This window comes from Scomber japonicus, chromosome 10 (genome assembly GCF_027409825.1).
Source record: "Scomber japonicus isolate fScoJap1 chromosome 10, fScoJap1.pri, whole genome shotgun sequence".
In the NCBI taxonomy this organism is placed as follows: Eukaryota; Metazoa; Chordata; class Actinopteri; order Scombriformes; family Scombridae; genus Scomber; species Scomber japonicus.
The window spans coordinates 13,081,807-13,104,378 of NC_070587.1; the positions used below are offsets into that span (position 1 = coordinate 13,081,807).

At 40.1% G+C, this 22,572-nt stretch overlaps 1 protein-coding gene across 1 annotated transcript in view; it reads left to right on the top strand.

The window, feature by feature from the left end:
* fhod3b (formin homology 2 domain containing 3b) overlaps positions 1-22,572 on the top strand; it is a 93,196-nt gene that overhangs the window by 54,835 nt on the left and 15,789 nt on the right. Inside the window, exons 4-8 of the mRNA XM_053327440.1 lie at positions 2,050-2,117; positions 3,687-3,792; positions 19,703-19,797; positions 20,799-20,910; positions 21,991-22,085. Of these exons, the coding sequence (XP_053183415.1) occupies positions 2,050-2,117; positions 3,687-3,792; positions 19,703-19,797; positions 20,799-20,910; positions 21,991-22,085 (476 nt within the window). The remainder of the gene's footprint in view (positions 1-2,049; positions 2,118-3,686; positions 3,793-19,702; positions 19,798-20,798; positions 20,911-21,990; positions 22,086-22,572) is intronic.

The following is a 22,572-nucleotide window of genomic DNA, read 5'->3' on the forward strand; positions in this document are numbered from 1 at the left end:
CTCATACCAAATACCATCACAGTCATAAATTAGGAACCAAGGAATCTTCTGAAGATAAGTAACTCTGCTGGAACTGGATTGTGAGGTGTTTGATTTCAGTATGCAACCTCATCAAATGGGAGGCTTTCAACCACATATGGCCCACTCCCAGTCTGCTGTACAGATGCATCTCCAGTGTCTTGTCTGTCTGAAGCAGAGTGGATTACAACAATATTGTGCACATCTTTACCCTGCAATGACTTGTCCTGGAACATGCCAGAACATTGTTTTAACAGAGCTGTACACCAAACTTTAACTCAAATTTAACATAATTAAGATGAATTGAAGGGCCATTGAGAGAAAATGTATCATTTAAAAGAAAGCCTGTTGACTTGTTTACATCCTTCTCACAGAAAGAGTGCATAGTTGGATTTTATGATGTTGCTAATTGCTATATCAGCAGGCTTGCATATACTCGCAGTTACTATGTGTGAAGACATCAGACCATGAGTACTCACTGTGTCTGGTCCAGTGTCTAGAAGTAGCCTGTGTTTGCCCACAGAACTGGCAGGAAACAATACACCCTGTCTCTCTCTCTCTCTCTCTCTCTCTCTCTCTCTCTCTCTCTCTCTCTCTCTCTCTCTCTCTCTCTCTCTCTCTCTCTCTCTCTCTCTCTCTCTCTCTCTCTCTCTCTCTCTCTCTCTCTCTCTCTCTCTCTTGTCTCTCTCTCAGTTCATCAGCTGAAGGGATTTACTCTACGGCTGAAGAGGCCAACAACAATAATGAATAGAAGTCTGTTGCTCTGAATCCCAAGCGTATGCACTCATCGGTGTGTGTTTCTCACACTTTTGAATAGAATTAGCGGCAGCTGTTTGTAAAGACAAGGAGTTCATAGGCACAAGAGGTTTTTGTCTGTTTATGTTTATGTGTATGAAGAGTGTTAAGAAGGCAACATACAGATGCATATGTTGTGGCTGCTGTATGTTTCTGTCATTTGCATGTTTGGGTATACAATTTCTAACTCAAACACACTCATGCGCCAACAGTAATGAATCATCTTCCTGCGTGTCTAGTCATGACTGCAGCAGCTGCAGTGCTGCATCAGACAGACGTCTGACGTAGAGTGACGTTGCAAAGGGCTAGTAATATGTGTACGAAGGTTTGTGTGTGTGTGTGTGTGTGTGAGAGAGAGAGAGAGAGAAGGAGAGAGGGAGAGATAAAATGCCTTGCTGTGTTCATGCCTGATTGTGTACATGCCTGTCAGATTTTTGCTTAGACATGATTATGTCAAACATAGAAAAGGTGCGATTATGCATCACAATAAAAAAATCAATGTGTAAATAAAAAGAAAGAGAGCGAGTGAGACAGAGAGTGAGAGAACTAAATTATTCCGCACTGCACTGAACAGGACAGTATGTTGCTGCATCTGCAGCAGTTAACAGGCAGGTTTTGCTGAGTCAGAGAAAGCTCACACAGCAGTGATAAGTCAGAGACTATGATTGTGCTCAACGCTGCCATTCCCTGGCACACTGTGCTAACTGCATGCAGGGTGAAAGATTGTCAAAGTATTTGCAGGAAATGTTCGCCTGCATCACAAGGATCTGTCATCCGTCATATCTCTCTTTTAGCAATATGTGCAGTTTCCATAACTGATTAATGGGTGTCTTGTTTCTTAGCTATTGTGGTGGCTATTGGCTTAAGTTTCTGCCATGACTTTGTGTTATGGTAAGCTACAGATATGGCTTTGTCAGCAGGAAACATCCACTGTTCACTAACTCTCCACAGATGTGCTCTGAGTTGCTCCTACTGTTCTTGTGCTCTCAGTTTTCTCTCACAGCATATTTTTCACATTTAGCTTCTCTGTATAATTGTTGCCAATGATATGTACATTACAAGGAAATTCTTTGGAAGGGGAAATATGTTTTTCATGGATGCATCAAGTGATCAATTGAAACACTAGTATACATTTTTCACAAAAAAAAAATCATCCTAAACCTCTTGTCCATTAGTTTTATTCACTTTTTATATGCCATCATCATATAAATATACTATGTTTTTTTCTCCATACAGAAAAACTCTACAACTCTACTGGAAGGGAGCTACGGAGAGCCCTTTTTTCCCTCAAGCAGATTTTTCAGGTAATTATTTCTCTCTTATTTTAACTCTTCTTTGACCCATAGCAATGTTTGAAACTCACAAAATCCATTGAATTCCACCACCTTTTATTTTTGTCATGATCTCAACTGTGCAGCATTCATCAGCAAGAGAGTATCTACTGCCTTGTTCATTCACACACATGCATCTGTGCACACTCACACAGCATTGTTTTCTTGAGGCAGAGCTGTGCTGTCGAGAGTCTGCATTCGTGGCAGCTGTGGAGTGTTCAGGTCTGGTCATACTTCACACACTGGGCTGGGATGGGCTGGCCTGGCCGTAGAGGGGGAGGGATAACTGACAGTTGGATGAAGAGAGCAACAGACATTAATGTAGGCCCAGAATAGATTAGAAAACCTCACTTACTATGCTACTATGCTATGCTTTATGAGGTTTTAGTTGTAGAGGATATTGCTCATTCTTGTTGTGTAATGAAATATCCACTTGACCTGATGTCAATATGATGTCTGTACACTACAGACGATGTAACGTTCCTGTCTGTCACAAAATTGCTGTTCATTCTTTTTCTGTAATGCACTCCTGCACTTTTAGACAGTTGCCAAATCACTGGAGTCTCCATCACAGATCTATGGTGAAACTGTTCTGGAAGCACTTAAACATCCTCCTGGGAGAAAAGGAGCCCTGACCACCCCACAGTGTTTATTGCTATCTTCCTCTCTATCCCATCTGAACAGCAGAGTCTATCAGAAAATGTTCAATCCTGCAGAAAACCTCCCGCTTGGCCTTAAATTACAGAGTCATTGACAGGTGTGAGAGATGCAGGTGGTTTTGTCATCAAGGACTAAATGTAGGATGAAGTGGGGAGGCCATTTGCTGCACTGCTCATTGCACATGCAGTCGCTATGACTGAAAATAGAAAATAGATGATAGATAACATTTATCCAACGAAGGATTTTGTAATAGGTTAAATGAGAAATGTGTTCATGCACATCACATAAAGAAGTCTATGCGCCTACCTGGCTTCTCAACTTATTTTCATTTCTTAATAAGACAGAAAAATGGTGAAACAGGTGTTGAATAAGTAGAAAGAGTTGTCTTGTTGCATGAAATTCTCTGCTTCAGGCAACACAAGTCATTTATACATTGTGTGCAATGTGTGTATGTGTGTGTGTGTGTGTGTGTGTGTGTGTGTGTGTGTGTTCATCTGTGTCTACGTACAGTACAAGACATGTGTGTAATGTATTTGCATTTAATTTGGCATAAATCATCTCAGCAGTTCCTGGAGCTTTTTTGGACTGATTGGACTATTTTTCACATAAAACTCTAGTGTCACGTAAAGACTCTGAGCTACAAGACAACATGTTTCAGATCTTTATTTCTTTCATTTTTAGTCTATGATTTGCAGCCAGATGTTCATGCACTCAAAGGTGTATTTAACTCTGAGGAAAGCTATGTACTGGAAGGCTAAATTAAATCCAAAAATCAAAGTAATGTTAGTTATACATAACCTATTAGTACAGTGTTATGTTTGGCTCTGCTCATAGTGTATGATGCATGTTGAATATTTTTATCTCTCTCCCTCCACTTTCCAGGATGACAAAGACCTGGTGCACGAGTTTGTGGTGGCTGAAGGACTGACATGTTTGATAAAAGTGGGAGCTGAAGCCGACCAGAACTACCAGAATTATATCCTCAGGGGTACGTCCACTGCAGAAAAGCTTTCCAAGCTCTACAACAGCACACTAACAACATGCTTTCCTCTCCTCTACTTTATCACACCTCAATTTATAGCACTGCCTAATCGAGGATGTTATTAATCAATCCTGTAACACTTTTCTTTCCATAAACCTATCCAGAACCACATGTGTTTACATCCACCATGTAAATTGATGATTCTGCCCAATGACCTCCTCACACTCGCACACTTCGAGCATATAAACAAACTTAAATGTGGGCCACAGATAATGTGGAAGTTAAGCCAAGTTGAGCAGCTGGTTAATTTATCCGTCTCGTATCGGTGAGGTGAAAGATCATATGTGTTAAGGTCGGTGAGGGGCAGCGTGTTCGCAGATACTAGAGGGCCGCTTGCTGCAAGGTCACTACCATTTAACAGCCCGCTGTGAGGGGGCAGGTCACACATGCTTAAGTAGCTAATAAAAGTTCTGTCAGGATATTGCAGATCATAAAACAAATTTCCCCTCCTCCCTTTATTTCCTGTCTGTCATCTTTTCTTTCTCCTTATGTGTTCCTCATATTTTCAAGAATTTGTTTTTTTGATGAACCTAAGCCAATATGTCAGGCTTTATTAGTTAACATGTTTTATATGTACGGAACATAATGTACAGACGAATAGACACAAACAAGCATCATTTTATTCCAGCTGCTTTGGTAAATTGTTTCATTACAGGGGTTACATAGCCCAGACACCTCTTTGTTATTGCTTCATTAAGCCTTGTTACACTGAGAGTCACAATGTAGTTGACCCACATCATTTGCACATTGTAATCAGATGTTGGCCCCTCTCATGTTTATTCATTTAAATGCAGACGTTTCCTACATGCTTGCTCTCTAATTTTCCAACCTGCTAATTGTTGACCTTTAGTAATATTGAAAAAAATCAAAGAGGAAAGAGCGGATGTCTGTGGCGAAGTACTGACATTGCCCCCTGGGCAGGTTATAAACATGAACATGACCCCTGCTTGGACTACCTCTGTAGGCTGATATTTAATGTTTGATGCTGCATCTGAACACAGCCTGATCTCTGACTAAGACAGATAAATCACACGGGTTAAATGGCCAAACAAGGCAGAGGAGGAGAGTGGCATGCTTTTGGAAATTTCAGAGTTTACCACATAAGAGTTTTTAGAGTCATTGTGGTGCTGTGAATGATTAGACCACTTCTCATATCTTTTTATTCCTCCTTAATGTCCTTTTCTTTCCTCCTTTGCTTCCCCGAGAGTTCTGATAAAACATCTGTGACAGTGTGTTTCTGCGGGACTCTCTTCATTCTTTCATGTGCTAATATAACGCGTAATCTTTGCAGACTCTACAGGTCTCCTTGTGTGTTTCTACATCACCATGAGAAACTAAACCAAACTACCATTCTCCCAAAAGCCCCTTTAACCTGTTTCAACTCCTGACCTAATTTCTCCTGACCAGCTGAGGAAATGTGGAGTGCAGTAGATCACCCTCCCTTGTGAGCCATGTGTTGGAAAACACAAGTAGAGCATGTGCTGGAGTACAGATGAACAGGTCAGGAAATGTATATAGATCTGGCTGCTTTACTGTTGATGACTTCCAAGAGGAGCTATGTCATAAGGATTCCCAGGAGGAGAGTAAATTAGATGCCTGAAATTCAAACACATGCATATAGATAGAGAGAGAGAGAGAGAGAGAGAGAGAGAGAGAGAGAGAGAGAGAGAGAGAAGTAAGAACAGCAGTAATTGTTCTGCTATCAAACGCTGATCATTTCTTTTTGTGGGGTTTTTTTCTGCAATGTCTTTCAAGTTGAGGCCAGAAAAAAAAGAAAAAGAAAGAAGAAGTCGGAATGCAGCCTTGAACCCATCTGTCTGGAGTGCATTAAAAACCTCCCGACAAAACAATTTTGCTCTCTTTCATGAATAAAAATCAATCTTATGGGTCTTTTGTAGATGAAAAAGGCACAGTTGCTCATGCACCCCATTCTGCATGCATTTTACAAGAACAGGTTCCTAAGAGCCTAAGCTCTTTAGAACATTGCTGTCATCGTAAATGGTAGTTCATGCCACTCTCTCTGCAATCTACACCATCTCACCTTTTTTTTCCCCTTCTTATCATTTTTTCATTCCACCTTCTCAAAGCCCTGAAGGTGTCTGTGGCCAGTTAGTGCTCCCTCAGTGTTGTGGGTATTTTCTGGGTCTGCCTGACTAGGGTCTGGTCCCTCTTAGGGCCCCTCACACCTGGCTCAGAGGGCTTCCAGACCTGGTCTTTGCTCGATGGAAGCCTGCTTTTCTGGCCCAGGGGAGACCTTATATGCCTTTATCACCCCATCAGGGGAATAGGTGTGAGGTCACTTTTTCAGAGGTGTCTATGCCATCTGGCCCTCCTGTCTGCCGTACATGCAGCCCTAATGCTGCAAACTTTCAAGCACCACAAGGGCTCATTATTGGTATTCTGAACTTACCAAATACATTTGCATGTTTGTCCCAATAATTAAATGAACAAAGAAGTTAAGTTGAAAATGTGATTTTCTTTTGACATTTTTATTTATTACAAGTTACATTTTAAGCTACACTCGGGCACTTTAGTCCTTAATTAACGACTCTGTGCTCACTTCACAGTCATAGAAAACATTCTGCCTTCTAACATTCAGTTAGTGGTCAAAATACTGTAACTTTTTAATATAAAATATAATCAAATTATTCGAATGGGTTAAATGTAGTGTGACTGGAGGTTTGCTGATTGTGTGAAATCCACTGCAAATTATCACCAGACTCTAGTCTGCCTCAGGTCTGTGGAGTATTTCATCTCTCTGCTCATTGTTTAGATTTTACATCCTGTAGGTCCGCTGCTTGTTCAGTCTCACCGCTCTCATCTATTTCATTTCCAGCAGCAGCAGGCAACTGTTTCAGAGATAAAGCTCTGATAAACAGATGGCACAATACATGCATACCTAACAACCGACAGACAAAGTTAGCAACCACCTTGTGATGAAAGCAGAACATGTTGCAGCTAGAGACTGATTTTATTCAGGAGTTGGTAGAGACCAAACCAGAGCTGGAATGGGTCAACATATTGGATTTCCATTTTTCAAGTTGCCGGAAATATGACTCCATATGAATGTTAATGTTGCTCCATGTCTCCTTGATGTGTGATTAGGCAACTGTTTACTAACCTGTCCACATGTGATGTGTTAATATTGTTTACAGTTTATTGTGCTGCCCCCCAGTGGCCAAGAAAATAAATTAATGCAGTTTTGATATCACTCATAGGGCCTGATTTACTAAGATCCCAAATAAAGGGTAGTAAATTGTGTGCACAGTGCAATAGATTGCGCATTTCGTTTGCGTGCATTTTGCAGGTGATCTACTAAGAATAACTGCGTAAAGCACAAAGTGAAATTTGATCAGGTTCTAGTGGAAGAGGTTATAACAAAAACAAATATTACCAGAAAAACTGACATATGGGAGATTATTTGTGACAAAGTCAATGCTGTTAGTAAAACCAAAAATATTCCACTCCAAAATTATAACACAGGTGGAAAAAATCTGTCCTGTACGTATTCTGTCATTGTGCCTCCGTCTCCTCCTCTCCACAGTAACAGCAGTCATCTGTGCGCAGTGCACAGCCGGTTAATATCTGCCCTTCAAAGATATTATTTATAGACGCACTTTCCGTCAGAAAAATTACCTTTGAGTTTGGTAAATCACAATGCGTGTGCTAAACAACATATTTGCATTTTCTCCTCCCTGTATTTTGCGCACTGGGGTTAAAACGCCCCACATTGCATATTCATTATAGCAAACGTACTAAATGGACAGCACGTATTATTTTCCACAGTTGAAAGACGCAACCCTCAGTGCACTGCGTTAGTAGATCAGCTTGCACATTTTTATGCGAGTGATGTCAAGTTTGCACATGTTTTTACACACTCAAACCTTTAGTAAATCAGGCCCATACAGTACATATGTGTAGGTACCTAATGAGCAATGTTTGTGAGCCGATGTTTAATAATTAATATTCTGAGTCATCAAGCTCATATTAGAGGACAACACAAGGAGGAGGAGAGAGGAGCTTGGTGCATCATAGCAAGTCCCCTCGAAATGTAGGCCTATAGCAGCGTAGCCGGGGGATGGTCTAAAGTTCCACAGAAGAGGAACCTGATAGCTGAAGGTTCTGCCTCCCATTTCACTTTTAGAGATTCTAGGAACCACGAGTAGGAGGAGGATGGTACACTATAAAAAATAGAATTGGCTGTAAGGTTTTCCAGGTTGGGTGAGAAAGTCTAAGAACAAGGCTTGCAAAGGAGTTATAATTAGGTTTACTTCAAGGGTTGATTAATATGCATGAGTTAAAAATATTTGCAACTCCACCTCCTAGGCCGGTGTCTGGAGGAATGAGAGTATTAATATGACTGGAGAGAGTGGATTCATTTAGACTGACAAATATTCTACTTGACACAGCCAGGTTTCAATAAGACAAATGATGACATGCAGCTACTACCAATTATCATGTGCAAAACAACAATAAGGTTTTTACTGGATTAACGTTCCATGTCTAGTATTAACTAAAAGAGCACTAACACAAGTAACCACTGTGTTTAATTGGTAACTGTAAAAATGGGAGCGGTAGAGAGAGGGGAGCTTGAAGACAAACCAATTACAGTCAACTTGAAGCAATTATTCTGTGCTTTGAAATGTTCACTGTTGACATTCCTCACCATAAGCTATGTTTTTAGCTACACTTTCTCTGTTTTGCACCTCTTAGAGGCCATGCCATTTCTGTCTGCACACTGTTGTTTACAAAACACTCAACATCTCGAAGCCTTGAGGTGGAGTAAAATCGGAAGTGAAGCTGAAGTTTTTAATCTATAGGAATTTGGAGAAACATCTTTTTTAAAACCCTTCAAATAAGTCTTGGATACTTTTTTTGGAAAACACATTCTTAAACATTTCAGAAATTACTTTCATACCCATATCTCATTGCATGCTGTATTATATTGTATATACACAGGCTTAAATGCTATAACTTATACTCATGAATTTATAGCTTCCACAGAAATGGGAGTCATGTTGTGAACAGACCAGAAGTATTACTGTATCAAATAAGTCATTGCCATATTTCATTTGATGCTTTTATCTCATCCTTTCATCCTCTCTCCCTCAATTTCTCTCTCTCTCTCTCTCTCTCTCTCTCGCTCTCTCTCTCTCTCTCTCTCTCTCTCTCTCTCTCTCTCTCTCTCTCTCTCTCTCTTTTCTGCTACCATTTTGAGGTCTCCTGTTTTTAATGACACGGTCGTTACAATGCCATAAGTTAAAGCACCTTGACTTCCTGGTTTACAGAGCAAGCTGCTCAGAGAACCTCAGTGGGAAAGGGAGATGTGCTCTAGTCAAGTGTTTCATTGCCTCTTAAACAGTCTGAGACCTGGAACAGCGCTCAGTCCAGCTTTTAGGGTCACACAGCAGTAACTTTAGTGGGCAGCAGTCTTTTTCACAAAGCTACAAGTGCACCTAAAACACAAGACCCTATTGTTGAAATAATGGTTGGTCTTTATAGTGTTTCTCAATGCAGTGGCATAAAATGTTATACTACATTTGGCCGGTTAGCGTAGCAGAATATCCGGTGACACATCAGTGCAGTGGTTTTCATCTGTGCTCCAAAAGTGTGCGATCCATGTGTGTCTTAACTGTAAACAAACAAAGCAGCTGCTAATTTCACTACTGCATGCCTCCTTTTTAAGATTTATAGACTATAGTATAGTGTAGTGTAGTTTAGTTTAGTTTAGTTTAGTTTAGTTTAGTTTAGTTTAGTTTAGTATAGTACAGTGTAGTGTAGTGTAGTGTAGTGTAGTGTAGTATAGTATAGTATAGTATAGTATAGTATAGTATAGTATAGTATAGTATAGTATAGTATAGTATAGTATAGTATAGTATAGTATAGTATAGTATAGTATAGTGTAGTGTAGTGTAGTGTAGTGTAGTGTAGTGTAGTGTAGTGTAGTCTAGTCTAGTCTAGTCTAGTCTAGTCTAGTCTAGTCTAGTATTTATGAAAGTATTTAATTATGTAAAAAAAAGAAATCACTTGGAATCTGCACTAGCTTCACATGTGTGAAGAAATGAATCACATCTAAAAATGGGTCAAGAATGAACTTTCAATCTTAACATGGAAATTTCATGTCAGGATAGGTGAGAAATCCACAAAGTTTTCAAGAATAGCTACCAAATTGATGTTGTGATAGGACTGCTTTATAGACTACTGTTCAACCAAAGTCAAGAGTTAGCTTTTAATCTCAATATTTGTTGGAGTTTCCAACATGTCATTATATACTAGAAGGGAACTTAATTAATTTGGAGTTAAGATATGTTACCAAAATTAACAAATATATATGCATCAGTGGTTTGCTGAGCATTAAGTGAAAGCCCAGGTGTTGGGGGTTAACAGTGCTGTTGGAAGCTCTTGTTGGAAACAGTGTGTATTGTGTTGTCTGGCTGTGTTATAGGTCGCCTGTTTTAGAGGGGGAGACCTTTACTATGGCCCATCGTCTGGATAAACATTTCCATTCTGTCTACGCTGGCTGAGCAACTTTGTAGAAAACAGGTCATTATAGGGGTAATCTTTTCCTTGTTTTTCTGATTGTGCAAGAATGATATACAGGAAAAGATGAGGAAGGTCCCTGGTAAGTCCTCTAGGATAAAGGAAACATGAGAGAGAAATACTGACACACATATTTATACAAGCTCTGTGTTTGGAGTCAGAGAGAGATATATAGAAATGCCTCTGTCGTACCAATAGGAAGTTGAACTCCTGATTTGTAATGAGATCCCATGAGAACATGTGTATGTTCTCCACCCGATCTCATGCAACTCACCAAGCAAGCCACTGCTCCCGATGGTCTTTTGTCCAAAACTCTTCAGTATGCAAAACATTCACTTTTCCTCACTCTTATGTTCTTTTGTTTGCATTGTTTTACAGATGCAGGTAAAGTTTTTTGTTTGAGTTTATTTTTGATTTTAAAAGTTAACCCCAGTGATGTTTTCATACATAATTCAGCCTCCTGAACCTATCTGAGACTTTTGAATAACAAGAATGACTTTGTATAGTCAGAGGAAATTTCGGAAATGAGCACGACACATGGTTTCAGCCCGCAGCCTCTCAACTCCACTGGCAACATTTTGTCTTTGCCTCCAGCGTGGCCTCTTTCTATTCAATTAAGTCACCAGCTTACATACAGTACATGCTGCAAAGAAACATACACTATACTCTACTGACAAAATAAAACAGCCTCATTTTAAAAACCTTTACCTACTATAAGACAAAAACACCATTGACCAAGGAACCTTTAACTGAATGGAAAACAACCTGTTGTCATGTTTTTGGTTAAGCATACAGCCGTGTTCCTGCCGGATACGTTCCTCCCTGTCCTCCCCCTGTGTCAGACCCCCCCAGACCCCTTCAGATCCCCCTCACATGAGCAGACAGCTTGCATCTGAACCCAATTCAACCCCACCTGCATGACCTATATTCTTCCTCCCTCTTTTTCTTCTCTCTTCTTCTGTAGAAGTTTTCAGCCGTAGCAAACCCACTGGCAGTGGAATTACAACCCTGTGAAGCCTGTTATACTGTAACAGAATTCACTATACAAGCTAATTATATTATAAGAACTGTTTGATTTGGTTCATTTCTCTAGCTCTTATTTTATCATCTCTGACCTTGCAGTCTAAGATACATAAACTATAATTTGGAAAAAAAATAAATCTTTTACAGAAATGTAGCACACAGGCATAGACTGAAATGCTCAGCATTCAAGTGGGTTTTACGGTTGATTCCTGTGAGCTGACTGTTTTTTGGGACTGAATTCAGCATATGGCTAGCCAGAACCAAAGCGAATCACACCACTAGTCTCTCATGAGCAGTAAGAATTTACAGCAGCTCATCTTTCAGTTCACTTTACAAGTGGGTGGATGTTATGCGGTAGCTTTTCTCCAAAGTCTTCCCTGCTTGGATGAGATGTGGAAAAGCTCATCAATTGAGCTTCTTCCATTTTTCATTGTCTTGAAATGATTTTCTAAAATTTCTGTAGTATCCCTCTACGCTATGACCTATATACTTCTATGAATACAGGGGAAGTAGAGATGTATAGAAAGTAGGACATATTTTAGCCTTTTTATTTTTCTTACAGTGCTGTAGTCTATTCAACTCACTGTTGCCTGCTCAGCACTGCAGTAGTTCATCAGGTCTCCAGCGCCTGAAGAGGGAGCTCAGCCAAATAATGGAGCACCTCCCCTGCCTTACTTCATGCTATTGTTCCATTAGGTTTGTTTGTTTGTCTTTTGGGAATTTGTTTGGGCTTAGGCCCACAATAAATTGTGTCAGATGCTGGCAGACGTGTATTTAGGTCTGAACTAGAAGTATCCCCCTGCAGTTTTACTATATGTGGCTCAATGTAAGTCTGGCAGTCGGCTTGGTGACTGGAAAAGGTTTGGCAGAGACTGTTTGTCTGGCTCTAATGGCCTGGGTTATTAGCTGAACAACAAATGGAACGTAACCCATGAACATGTCTTATCCAGTTCATATACAGTAAGAGCTGTTTAATTGTCCTGAGTAATAAACGTGTCTTTTTATGGTAGGCAGACTCTAAATCAGAATTGAAGCATGGATGCAGTAATGTTAAATGCCAGTACCAGAAGGAATTTTCAGCTTTTAACATAATCAAAGTCCCATTAAACACAGTTTCACCACTTTTTTCACAACACTAAATTCTGTGGGGAAAAAACACAATACAAGTTTTTTAAAATTTAAAGCTGCTGTGATCAATATTTGTGTGTTAACAGTTCATTGAGTCACTGTGTGTAGTGTGAAAGGAGTCGCTCTTTGTGATGAAATCACAGAGAGATATCATCAGACTCTGCGGTGCACCTTAGTTTTGGTGTCTTTCAGCTTGTTTTGTTTTTATGGCTTGAAATTTTACTGTTTAACTTCATTCTCACGGCTGTCATCAACCTTGTTTTTAGCAGTTTTCAGAGAAAAAGCTCCAATAAACTAAATGTCCTCCTGCACTATGTAAAGTTTCTGACTAGCGGACGAACATAATGTATTGTAATGCATTTAGCAAACCAAGACTCAGATATTTTCTTTCAGAGTTGGTGGAGGCCAAAAAAGAGCTAAAGAAAAGTGAATGTAGATTTAGTTTCATCAAGTGGTCAGAAACACAACTCTAAATTAAAGCTGCAAGCAGCATTTGGCAGGACCTCGCACCCTCGGTTTCTGTTAGGGGCATTTAGATGCCTTCAGACCCGGGCATTTATTGGACACTGTCATAAGTAGATATACATTACACACACACACACACTCACACAAACGCACACACTCACACATATACACACACTCACACATACACACACTCACACACACACACACACACACACGTGCAGTCATTGCCATGGTAGTTAATGACTGGACAGCATGACCAACAGAGTCAGCATGGAGATTCAGGATTGAATGGGAGAGGAATAGGGTACACATGTGGTACACGAAGTATGCAGGAATAATGTTTATATTTTTGAAAAGCCTGAAAAATCATCAAAAATCATACATTTAACGGCAAAATTTGCACTTCCTGTTGGATTTAGGTCAGTGGTGTCAGCGCGTGATTTGTAGGTCTTGATAAGACAGACAATTGAGTTTTGGTTTGATCTTTCTACGACATTCCTATCAGGCGTAGTGGACACATTTTGGCAAATTTTTCCATTTGATCAAATTTATGGCTGGACCTGATGTGCGTGGTAAATTTGGTCAGTTCTGGAGCATGTTTAGGTGGTCAAATTGAGGGTCAAATTGGCATAAGCCCTCCTCTCATTCATTGTCTATGGGAGCATTTTGGCGAGGGTTTTTGGGCAATTGACCTTTGAGGGCTTCTAAAATCCAAACCGGACGAGTAATGAAAACGTTGTTCAGAACTTTTGTTCAGCAGGGTGTGCTAAGTCAGCTATTTAAGTTTGAAGCCACCACGTTGAACGCCCTCGGACAAGATAAAGTTTGTAGGAGGCAAATTTCCTGTTGGATTTGTAGGTCTTGATAAGACAAAAAAATTGAGTTTTGGTTTGATATTTTTATGACATCAGGCATAGTGGCCGTTTTACTATTTCTAGGTGGGGCTAGAGAGTTTGACGTTGTTTGTTTTTCCATTTTATCAATTTTTTCTCCAGACCTGATATGCCTGCAAAATTTGGTGAGTTTTTGAACAGGTTTAGGGGGTCAAATTGAGGCTCAAAGAGGCGGTAGGATAATAACTAGAAAACTTCAAGCAGTGTCAAACGGGCCCTCGCACCTCCCAGTTCGACCGCCAAACGTAACATACGCCGTACGTGCACGTCGCTGCGTGTGGCAGTCGCAGGACAGTCACAGCAGGCATGTAGAGGTATTTGCTCCTGCTCCTTTAATTAAACATTGTGTGATGGGGTTAATGTCTCCACTGGATGGCAAACTAAGACCACAAATGAATCAGGGTGATTTCTCAATACAAATAAATGGGGATCACTTCTTGACGTAATGGCCGACTTCTTGTGTGAGTTAGGGTATGGCTCCAAGAGGCTTTTTAGTGCGTGTGGACATGATACATAGGCCTTATCGATTTCATTTCTCTATGTCAATGTGGAAGGCAGGGCTTAAACTTTGAAATCTTCCAGGGGGAGCTGTGAAGCCATCTTGACACTGAAAAATCCGTCAATAGTCGTGACTGTTGATGTATGTGTACAATTTGGCGTGTTTAGGAGTTTGTTAAGGCATTAGGGGGCGCTACTGAGCTGTTGTGCCACGTCCAGGGGCAGTTGTGGTATCAAATTAAAGTGCTCCTTACTGTGAGTCTACGTGGCCAATTTGGTTCAGGTCAACGAAGTTTTGTGGTCACATGACCCGACGTTTGGGGGCGCTATTGAGTCCCCTTACCACACCCGTGTCCAATCACGTTGAATTATAAAACCTTTCGCCAGACATGAGTTTTCATGTATGTTCAGGCCACCAAAAAAGCGATTCAGTGGAGAGAAGTAGGACGAAAATAATAATTTTAGCAATAACAGTAGGTCAGTGTAGCACTGGTCAGTGCTCAGGCCCTAATAAATGACACAAGAACAATAGGGTCCTTGCTTCCAGGCAAGGGCAGGACTCCTCTGGAAGCAATCAATACAAATGTTGCACCGTGTCTGTTGGATGTATAGATATGCATTTGTTTGCTAGCAATTTAAGATGAGGTGATAATACTGTATATTCATCTGAGTTTACAGCTCGTTTTGCTGCCCGCAGGTGGCATCAATTCATCATAAAATACTGCTTTAAGTATTTAACTTAAACTTTACAGAGTGGACACAACCTACAGTATATTAAACATTATGTAACAGTACAAATGTATGTCTTAAGCTGGGTTAGGTTTAGTTATTTAAAGTCCATCTCAGCTCAAAAAACATGTTTTTTCCCTTGTTCCTTCAATTGACCTTCACTGTGCAGAATGATGTATGTGCAGTTTGACACTAGAAAGTTATTGTCACAATTCTCTGTTCTCATTGAAAATCTGATTTTAAGGGGTGTACCTATGAGCAGGATTTGTGACATCACAACTGGTTTGGAGCCAATCATGATCCAATATTTAATATATAAAAGTGTGATGAGGAAATTTGAAGTCTCCAGTGTACAAACACTCAGAATGGACTTTTTCCAGTGAAGTAGGAGTCATCTTATATCCAGCAGGAAAACGTTAGAAATGACTAGCATTTAAATATTCTGAGTATATGGCATTTTTAATGAGGGGGAAGGAGGTAATGTCATTTTATGGATGGTGGTTATACTTTTTTGTATGTTGAATGAATGAATGTTTTGTATTTTATTTGTTTTAATACATGCCTGGAGGGATTTTAATGAGTAAAGGTTTGATACAATGGGGCCTTAATTTACCTGATAAAAAACTGTAAAGAGGACATGAGCAGCAATGAATTCACAGGTCAATGTTGATTGATTATCCATGTCACTTTATGTATGGTCCCATAATCCAGTGAGGGCACTAATATCCACATTTGAAATTGAACTAATTTACAGTTATTTTAGTGACATAATAGAACAAGAATAGACATAAAACGTCTTTGCCAGACCTTGCAGTTAAACACGTCCAGCTCACGTGGATACAGGGAGAGAGCTGTGAGTCCAGCCCCCAGCTAATGCAGAGCATAACAAGATAAGAGGCTCTGAGTTGCCCTGTAAGGGATAGAGATTTGGCCCCTTTCCCAAAGTCCTGGTAAAATAAATGTAGCATGATGACTGACAGTTTGGCTGACCCACTTTTGATGAATTCCAAAATGTGGCGCATGGGTTTGCAGAGGGGAAACTGTTCAGTTGATTTCTTGCATCTTCATTGATAAGTTAATCTCTATTTTTTTTACAACTACATATGAGTCAGGTGGCTCATGTTGGTGCTGCCACCCAGACCTCAGACTGCTTCTCACCTCAGCAGTGGTCAGGGAGCAGCCCTTCCTGCACATTCCTGGGGCAGTGGAAGATAATTGCTGTGGTTTATGAGAGGGAGAGGCCCTTAAGAAACACTTCCACTCAGTCTCATGACTTTTTACTTCTCTGGGTTTCTGGTTCAGACACAGGAACTGGGTCTGTCTCCTCCAGTCAGTACACTCTTCTGCATCTTGATGCCATTCAAATTTTATATTTACTCTTAAGGCAATGTATGTTAAGTGTTGAAAGAAATGGAGTGTGGGAGTGCTGCACAGCTGCCAGACTGCTCATTGAACACTTCCAAGTTTCTTTTAAGCTTAATCTTTCTTCTTCAGCTATCCTTTCCCATAATGGCTTACATTTAAATTCTAATCACTGTGCTTTGAAGGCAGCTCATTGTCTGCCAACATCTCATTACGTGACATACATGCAAAGGGACTGAGCAATGTTATTGTTGTACTTTGTGTGAGGTATTTTAGAGCTGCTCATGATTACTTGAATGGAGGCCCACATTTTTGGCCCCAGATCAGTGCTTGAAGTGGAGGGTGTCCTGTACAGACTCAGCACTCACATGCTCTTCTTATTAACCCTCTTCCAAAGTTATTGATGACTGTCTGTTGTTGAGTTTAAAAACAAATCCTAGGTTCTGGAGCCACAGTCTCAGCTATTTGGTGCTATCCACAAAGGTATAAAGAAGGGGGAAGTGCACTCTGTTGTTACAATTTGATCACACATTTTAAAGCCGGAATTGCAACCCACAGGTAACTTTTCATTTTCCAGAGCACTTTCATGACTAATTTAATAAGAAGTGTGTGGAAATAAGTTCCATTTGCAGTTCAGAAATGTGATTGCTTTGAGAGTAATTAGATGTTTCCTTTAAACTGTTTCTGACCAGACTGGTTGCAGTTTCCCTTAATGGAAGGTAATTTTATTTTTTTGAAACAGTTACGGTATCGTTTTACCCAACTGTCCACATGGTTACTGCAGTCCATGTGGTTTCTGGTACTTAAAGTTGAAATGTATATAAATGGCAGCTGGCATTGAATAATTCCATGAAGCAGCAGTTTTAATGAATCTGAGAGAAAAGGTAATGATGGTGTGGTTTCTGGCGTGTTTGCATATCATATCTTTTCAGCATCTTAGCTGCTCACTAAATTAAATTCATATATGATATAGACATTTCATTCTGATTTTATTTTACTTGGCTGAATGCTTAAGTAAAAGAGAAACCTTAACCTATATGTAATATCTTTCACTAACTTATGATAATATGTCAGAATGATCTAAAAGTCATTTCATTCCATGGTTGACTTTGGGAACAATCACTAATGTCTCATCTGTCAGCAGCTGAACATTCATGTTGTGTAATGACACATTTAAATGCCTCATTAAGGCCTCCTATCTTTTCTCACCCCTGTTCTCAATAGACATTCCTTAAAACCTCTGTGCACCAGGGCAGATACTGTACACAGGTGCAGCCAAGAGATAAAAGTCTGTGCAGTGATGATATTGCAGGTCAGACATCGGCTACCAATTCGAAAAGAAGCATGCAGCTCATTACTCATCCAGCAAAAGTCACAGCTGTTTGTGTCTTGGTTAGCGATACCATTACTTTTCTACTGTAGTACTGTCTTAGGAATCAGTATTACTTCTTATTTGAGCCACTTTTACATGTAGGAGTCCATTCTGGCCTCAGTAAAGCAGCTGTACATCATGTCATTACTGCTGTCACCCATCTGTCAGCAGTGGTGCCATACAAAGTGGGGGAGGTGGGGATACGTAAGAGGGTGACACTCTAGTCTGACGCTGACTGAGGGGGTTAATCATGTTTTCATAAACACACTCTGATGTGGTCTGCTTTGATACACCATATTGTCCATACTGCCGACTGCTGTGACACCCGGCTCAGAGCTCGCAGCAGGAGAGGACTGTTAGGAATGCTCTGGTCTGACATGTTGTGAGTAATTAACCCTGATTGATAAAAGATGAACTGCTGCTGCTTCTGCAGTGGGCCGTCAGCATGCACGCACATACATGCACTCATGCATCTACCCATACACTTTCATGAACCATGCACACACAGCAGCTGCACCTGGGAATTTTGGCTTATCTACAGCGTATTCACAATTTTCATGCCCCTCTAGAGAAGAGGAGAGGGAAAATATATGACAGAAGCTGCAGCTAGTGTTTAAGTATTTTATTTAGTTGTTGTCAGAGATAAAACTTTGTCTGTTGCTCTATTTATCCTGGATTTGTAACAGTAACAGCTCAAAGCACCTGGTGTTTCACTTTTTGCAGCCCATGAATCCTTCAGCCACTAATACATCTCTGAACTTGATCAAACACAAACTCATCACTTTCCTCATATTTGCAAAAGGGAGGATTTTCATGGCTAAACTCTCTGGTGTATTAGCTCTAAGTGAAATAGTCCTTCGAAAAATGTTCCACTATACTTATTTTTTCACTCTCAGTTTTTGTATCACATTTAGTTGCATTGAGGTCAAATTGAGCTCATCCTGTTAGTGTGTTCTGCTGTGTGAATGCATTAACTCCTGGTGTGTGGATGGCCACTGAGATGCTTTAAGCACAGACTGTGAAAAAAATAAAAACAATAAAGACCACATATTTAAAGGGGCTTTTGTCTGTCCGGCAGTGTTTCTCTCCCTTCCCCCAGCCCCTTCTTTACCAGAAGCCCTACACTTTTACTGCCCCCCACTGAGATCCCTTGGCTCTTATTTTGTTCTTATTTATGTATCCTGTTACAGATGGAAGTCATGTCAGCATCCAGTGAGGTAGTCTGCTCAAATATTTTCCCTCCAGTCATCTCCATTGACTTGAGTGATGAGTGGACGAGTGCTGTTTTTCTTTTTTCTTTTTAAAAAAAGTTTATCTCCACAACAGCTCCAGTTTCTTCATAGTTTTGATCATAGTGGCCAGAGGATTATTATTAACACCTTTCACAACAATACACATCTGTTTGTGTGTAGTTGTGCATGGGCTTAAGTCTCTCAATGGTTTGAGGTGAATATGTTATATCTTATAAATCTTTTCTCATAAATCCTACATCTATACCTATCTTTTATTTTTATCATACCAGGGATAGACTACACTGTGAATTGTTCCTATCAGGTTCTCCCAAAACTGCATATCTTACCTTTCTGCCTGTACTACATCATTCTTCACACAAATATTTCACAATCAACTAAAGACTGAGAGACTCTGGGATTCATTAACAATTTTCAAAACACACAGAAACATTCAGAGTAAGCGTTTACTGTTCTTCTCATTATTTTGGGTGTTGAGCAAGACAAATGTTATGGTCAGTTTTTCTAGCAAGAGATGAATAAAACAAAACTGGAACAATAGATGTTTAACCAGACTCTCTCTCTCTTTCTATCTCTCGTTATTTCTCCTTCTGCAGCTCTTGGACAGATCATGCTGTATGTGGATGGGATGAACGGCCTCATATCTCACAATGAAACGGTCCAGTGGCTTTACAGCTTGGTCGGGTCCAAGGTAAAGAATAATTTTTCACAAGATCACAGCCTCTCCAGTACAGTATATGTACTGTAGATCAGCTCAGAAACAGCATCTGTGCGCTGACAAATCTGAAATAATCATATAATATGAAATTCCATACCTCACTGCTTTGTCAACATGAGTTCACGTCAGTGTGGTGAACTCAGCCCTCTAGTGGCCAAATAGTTTCATGTGCAACAGGTTTGCAGCAGATGAGGAAATTGCATGGACTCTCCTGTCTCTCCTCAATTACAGTCTAACCCTAACCCTCTGCCTTCCTGTGTACATTTCAATATAATGTTTGGCATCATCTTTGTTTTTTTAAATCAAAATATTTTCTTGCCAATCATTTTATGTTGCAAATCCCTATCGTTAACAATAATTTTGACCGTGATCATTGTGGTGTTGCATGTCCATCATTGTGCTCATGTGGCAGCTGTTCAGAAGCATTAAATTACTTCTCATGGTTTTATTGCCTCTGACATGATGTTTAGTTTCACTCTTTGGCAAATTAACATTGACAGCTTTAGTTTGTGTCAGGCCTTTTACTCTCCTACTAGTAATTCTCTAAAAGTAATTTGGCGTACATACCTATTAGAAAGCTGCTTTAGTTGTCTTACAGCATTTTAAGGCTTCTCTTTGTTTATTAGTCATCATTGCCATGTTTTTATTTTTGAGTACAATATGGAAGTACAGTGTGTTCACATGAGCTTTAAAAGGTCTATTTAGTATTGCCCCAACGTCACACATGGCTCTTATCAAACCACTCCAGATGGTTCAGACAGGAAAAGCTTTTATAAGACAATATGATACCATTTAGCATTTGGAATTTCTAATGCAACACATACTCACACATACTGTATCCCGTAGGTCCGTGGGTGTGAACAAAAACACAAGTTTACAGTTGGAATCAAAAGGATTGTGTGTTAAGTGCTTGGATTTAGAGGCGGGTACTGCGCTGTAGTTTCTTTATTAACTGTGTTTTTTTCTTTGTGTAGTTCCGTCTGGTGGTGAAGACAGCCCTAAAGCTTCTGCTGGTGTTTGTGGAGTACACAGAGTCTAACGCCGCCCTTCTTATAAAGGCTGTGAATGTTGTGGATGCCAAAAGAGGTAAAAACACACCCAGGCAAACCATATTGTTCAGGGAGTGGAACAAATCAGCACACCTAACACACTGGTTGTCATTTGTCTCATAGAAAATTACATCTAGACATTGTCTAGACATCTAATCAGACATCTAGATGTATATCAGTAATCAGGTAACAATTTTTGGTGTTGGTCAGTAAGACTCTTTGCACTCACTCTCTGAGGTATTACATCCAAATGTATTCTATTTGAATGGTTGGGCCTCCCACTGATCAGAAATGATCCAGGATTTGTCTCAACATCACGTCATTAGATCAGTTTTAATCATCTGTTGTTTATCTTAAGAGGAGACATGTTCAAACTCAAATTAGTTAACCCTGAGCAGGAAAATATTATAGAAATAGTATGTAGATTTCCTCTTTAGGGTAGATTTTCCATACAATTCCACCCTTCTAGCCATTCATTTTGATAGAGCTGTGGTGCTGTTCAGCTAGCTGCAGATCACACACAGTTTCCCATTACACAGTAGTCAGATCAGTTGTCCTGAGCGGCTCCCTGGCCACGCATGGAACGAGGCTTATTGAGAAAGACTGCAACTCTCGCCTGCACTGGGGTTCAGTTACCTGCCACTCTAAAAGCTCCACATTGTGCTGTGGTGTACAACAGGGGGTTGAACATCAGCGTGCAGGAGTTGGGTATCCGTCTGTCTCAACTCTGTCTTATCCCATCACTTCTGCTGTTGCATAAGAAGACTAAACCTGATCCCCAATCTCCTAATGAAAAGGAGATGGACTTGACCCTCGTGGCTGAGGCTCAGGGCAGCTTCTTTCTCACTATAGAAGTCCCCCCTGCTTTGTTTTTCCACTTCCACTTTGCTAAAGGAAGGCTGCTATGACTGCATTTTGTCTGCTGGAGCCGTGAGATAACACAACAGTTATTCTGATTCCTTGGTGTTTATTGGAGCCAAAATATTTGTTATGCCTTAAGATGAGCACATGGACATAGTTCAGTCTTTACTGTTATCATTCAGTGTCTTTTTAAAGAAGTATAGTAGTGTAGGCAGCTGAGTGTAGCTGTTTTATTTGAAGTTTGTCTTGTCTGCAGGCACAAAACTGTGGTCAAATGTCATGGAGATCTTGGATGAGAAGGATGGAGTGGATACAGAGCTGCTGGTGTATGCAATGACACTCATCAATAAGGTCAGTACATAATTTGGGGACTTTCATTACTAATGAATCAACAAGCAGTATACCAGTTATTTTCTCTATCACATGGTTTGCTCTCTTAGCTCCCTCTTTTAGGTCTCTATCTTTAAGACGCAGTTCACACATTAAAATTAGATTGACATCTGGATGTCTGATTTGGATAAGGAGAAATGTGTCAATATAAGGGTAAATGCTCACCACAGCAGCATTGTTCTCAAAATGTGATCTAATCTGTCAGCCCACTATGTGAACCAGATTAAATCAGCTGTAAACTCAATATGTTGTGTGATGGCATTTGAGACAATGTGGCACAGAGAATATATGCTGGTGACTGTAAAGTATTTCCACCCATTCACATAGTGAAGGAGTCAACAAAAGAATCCTAAAATTACCCTCGTTAACATAGTAAGTAGTGAAATTCTGATTTGATTACAGTTGATTACAAACATTATAAATCCATTTAAAAACTACTGACTGAAAT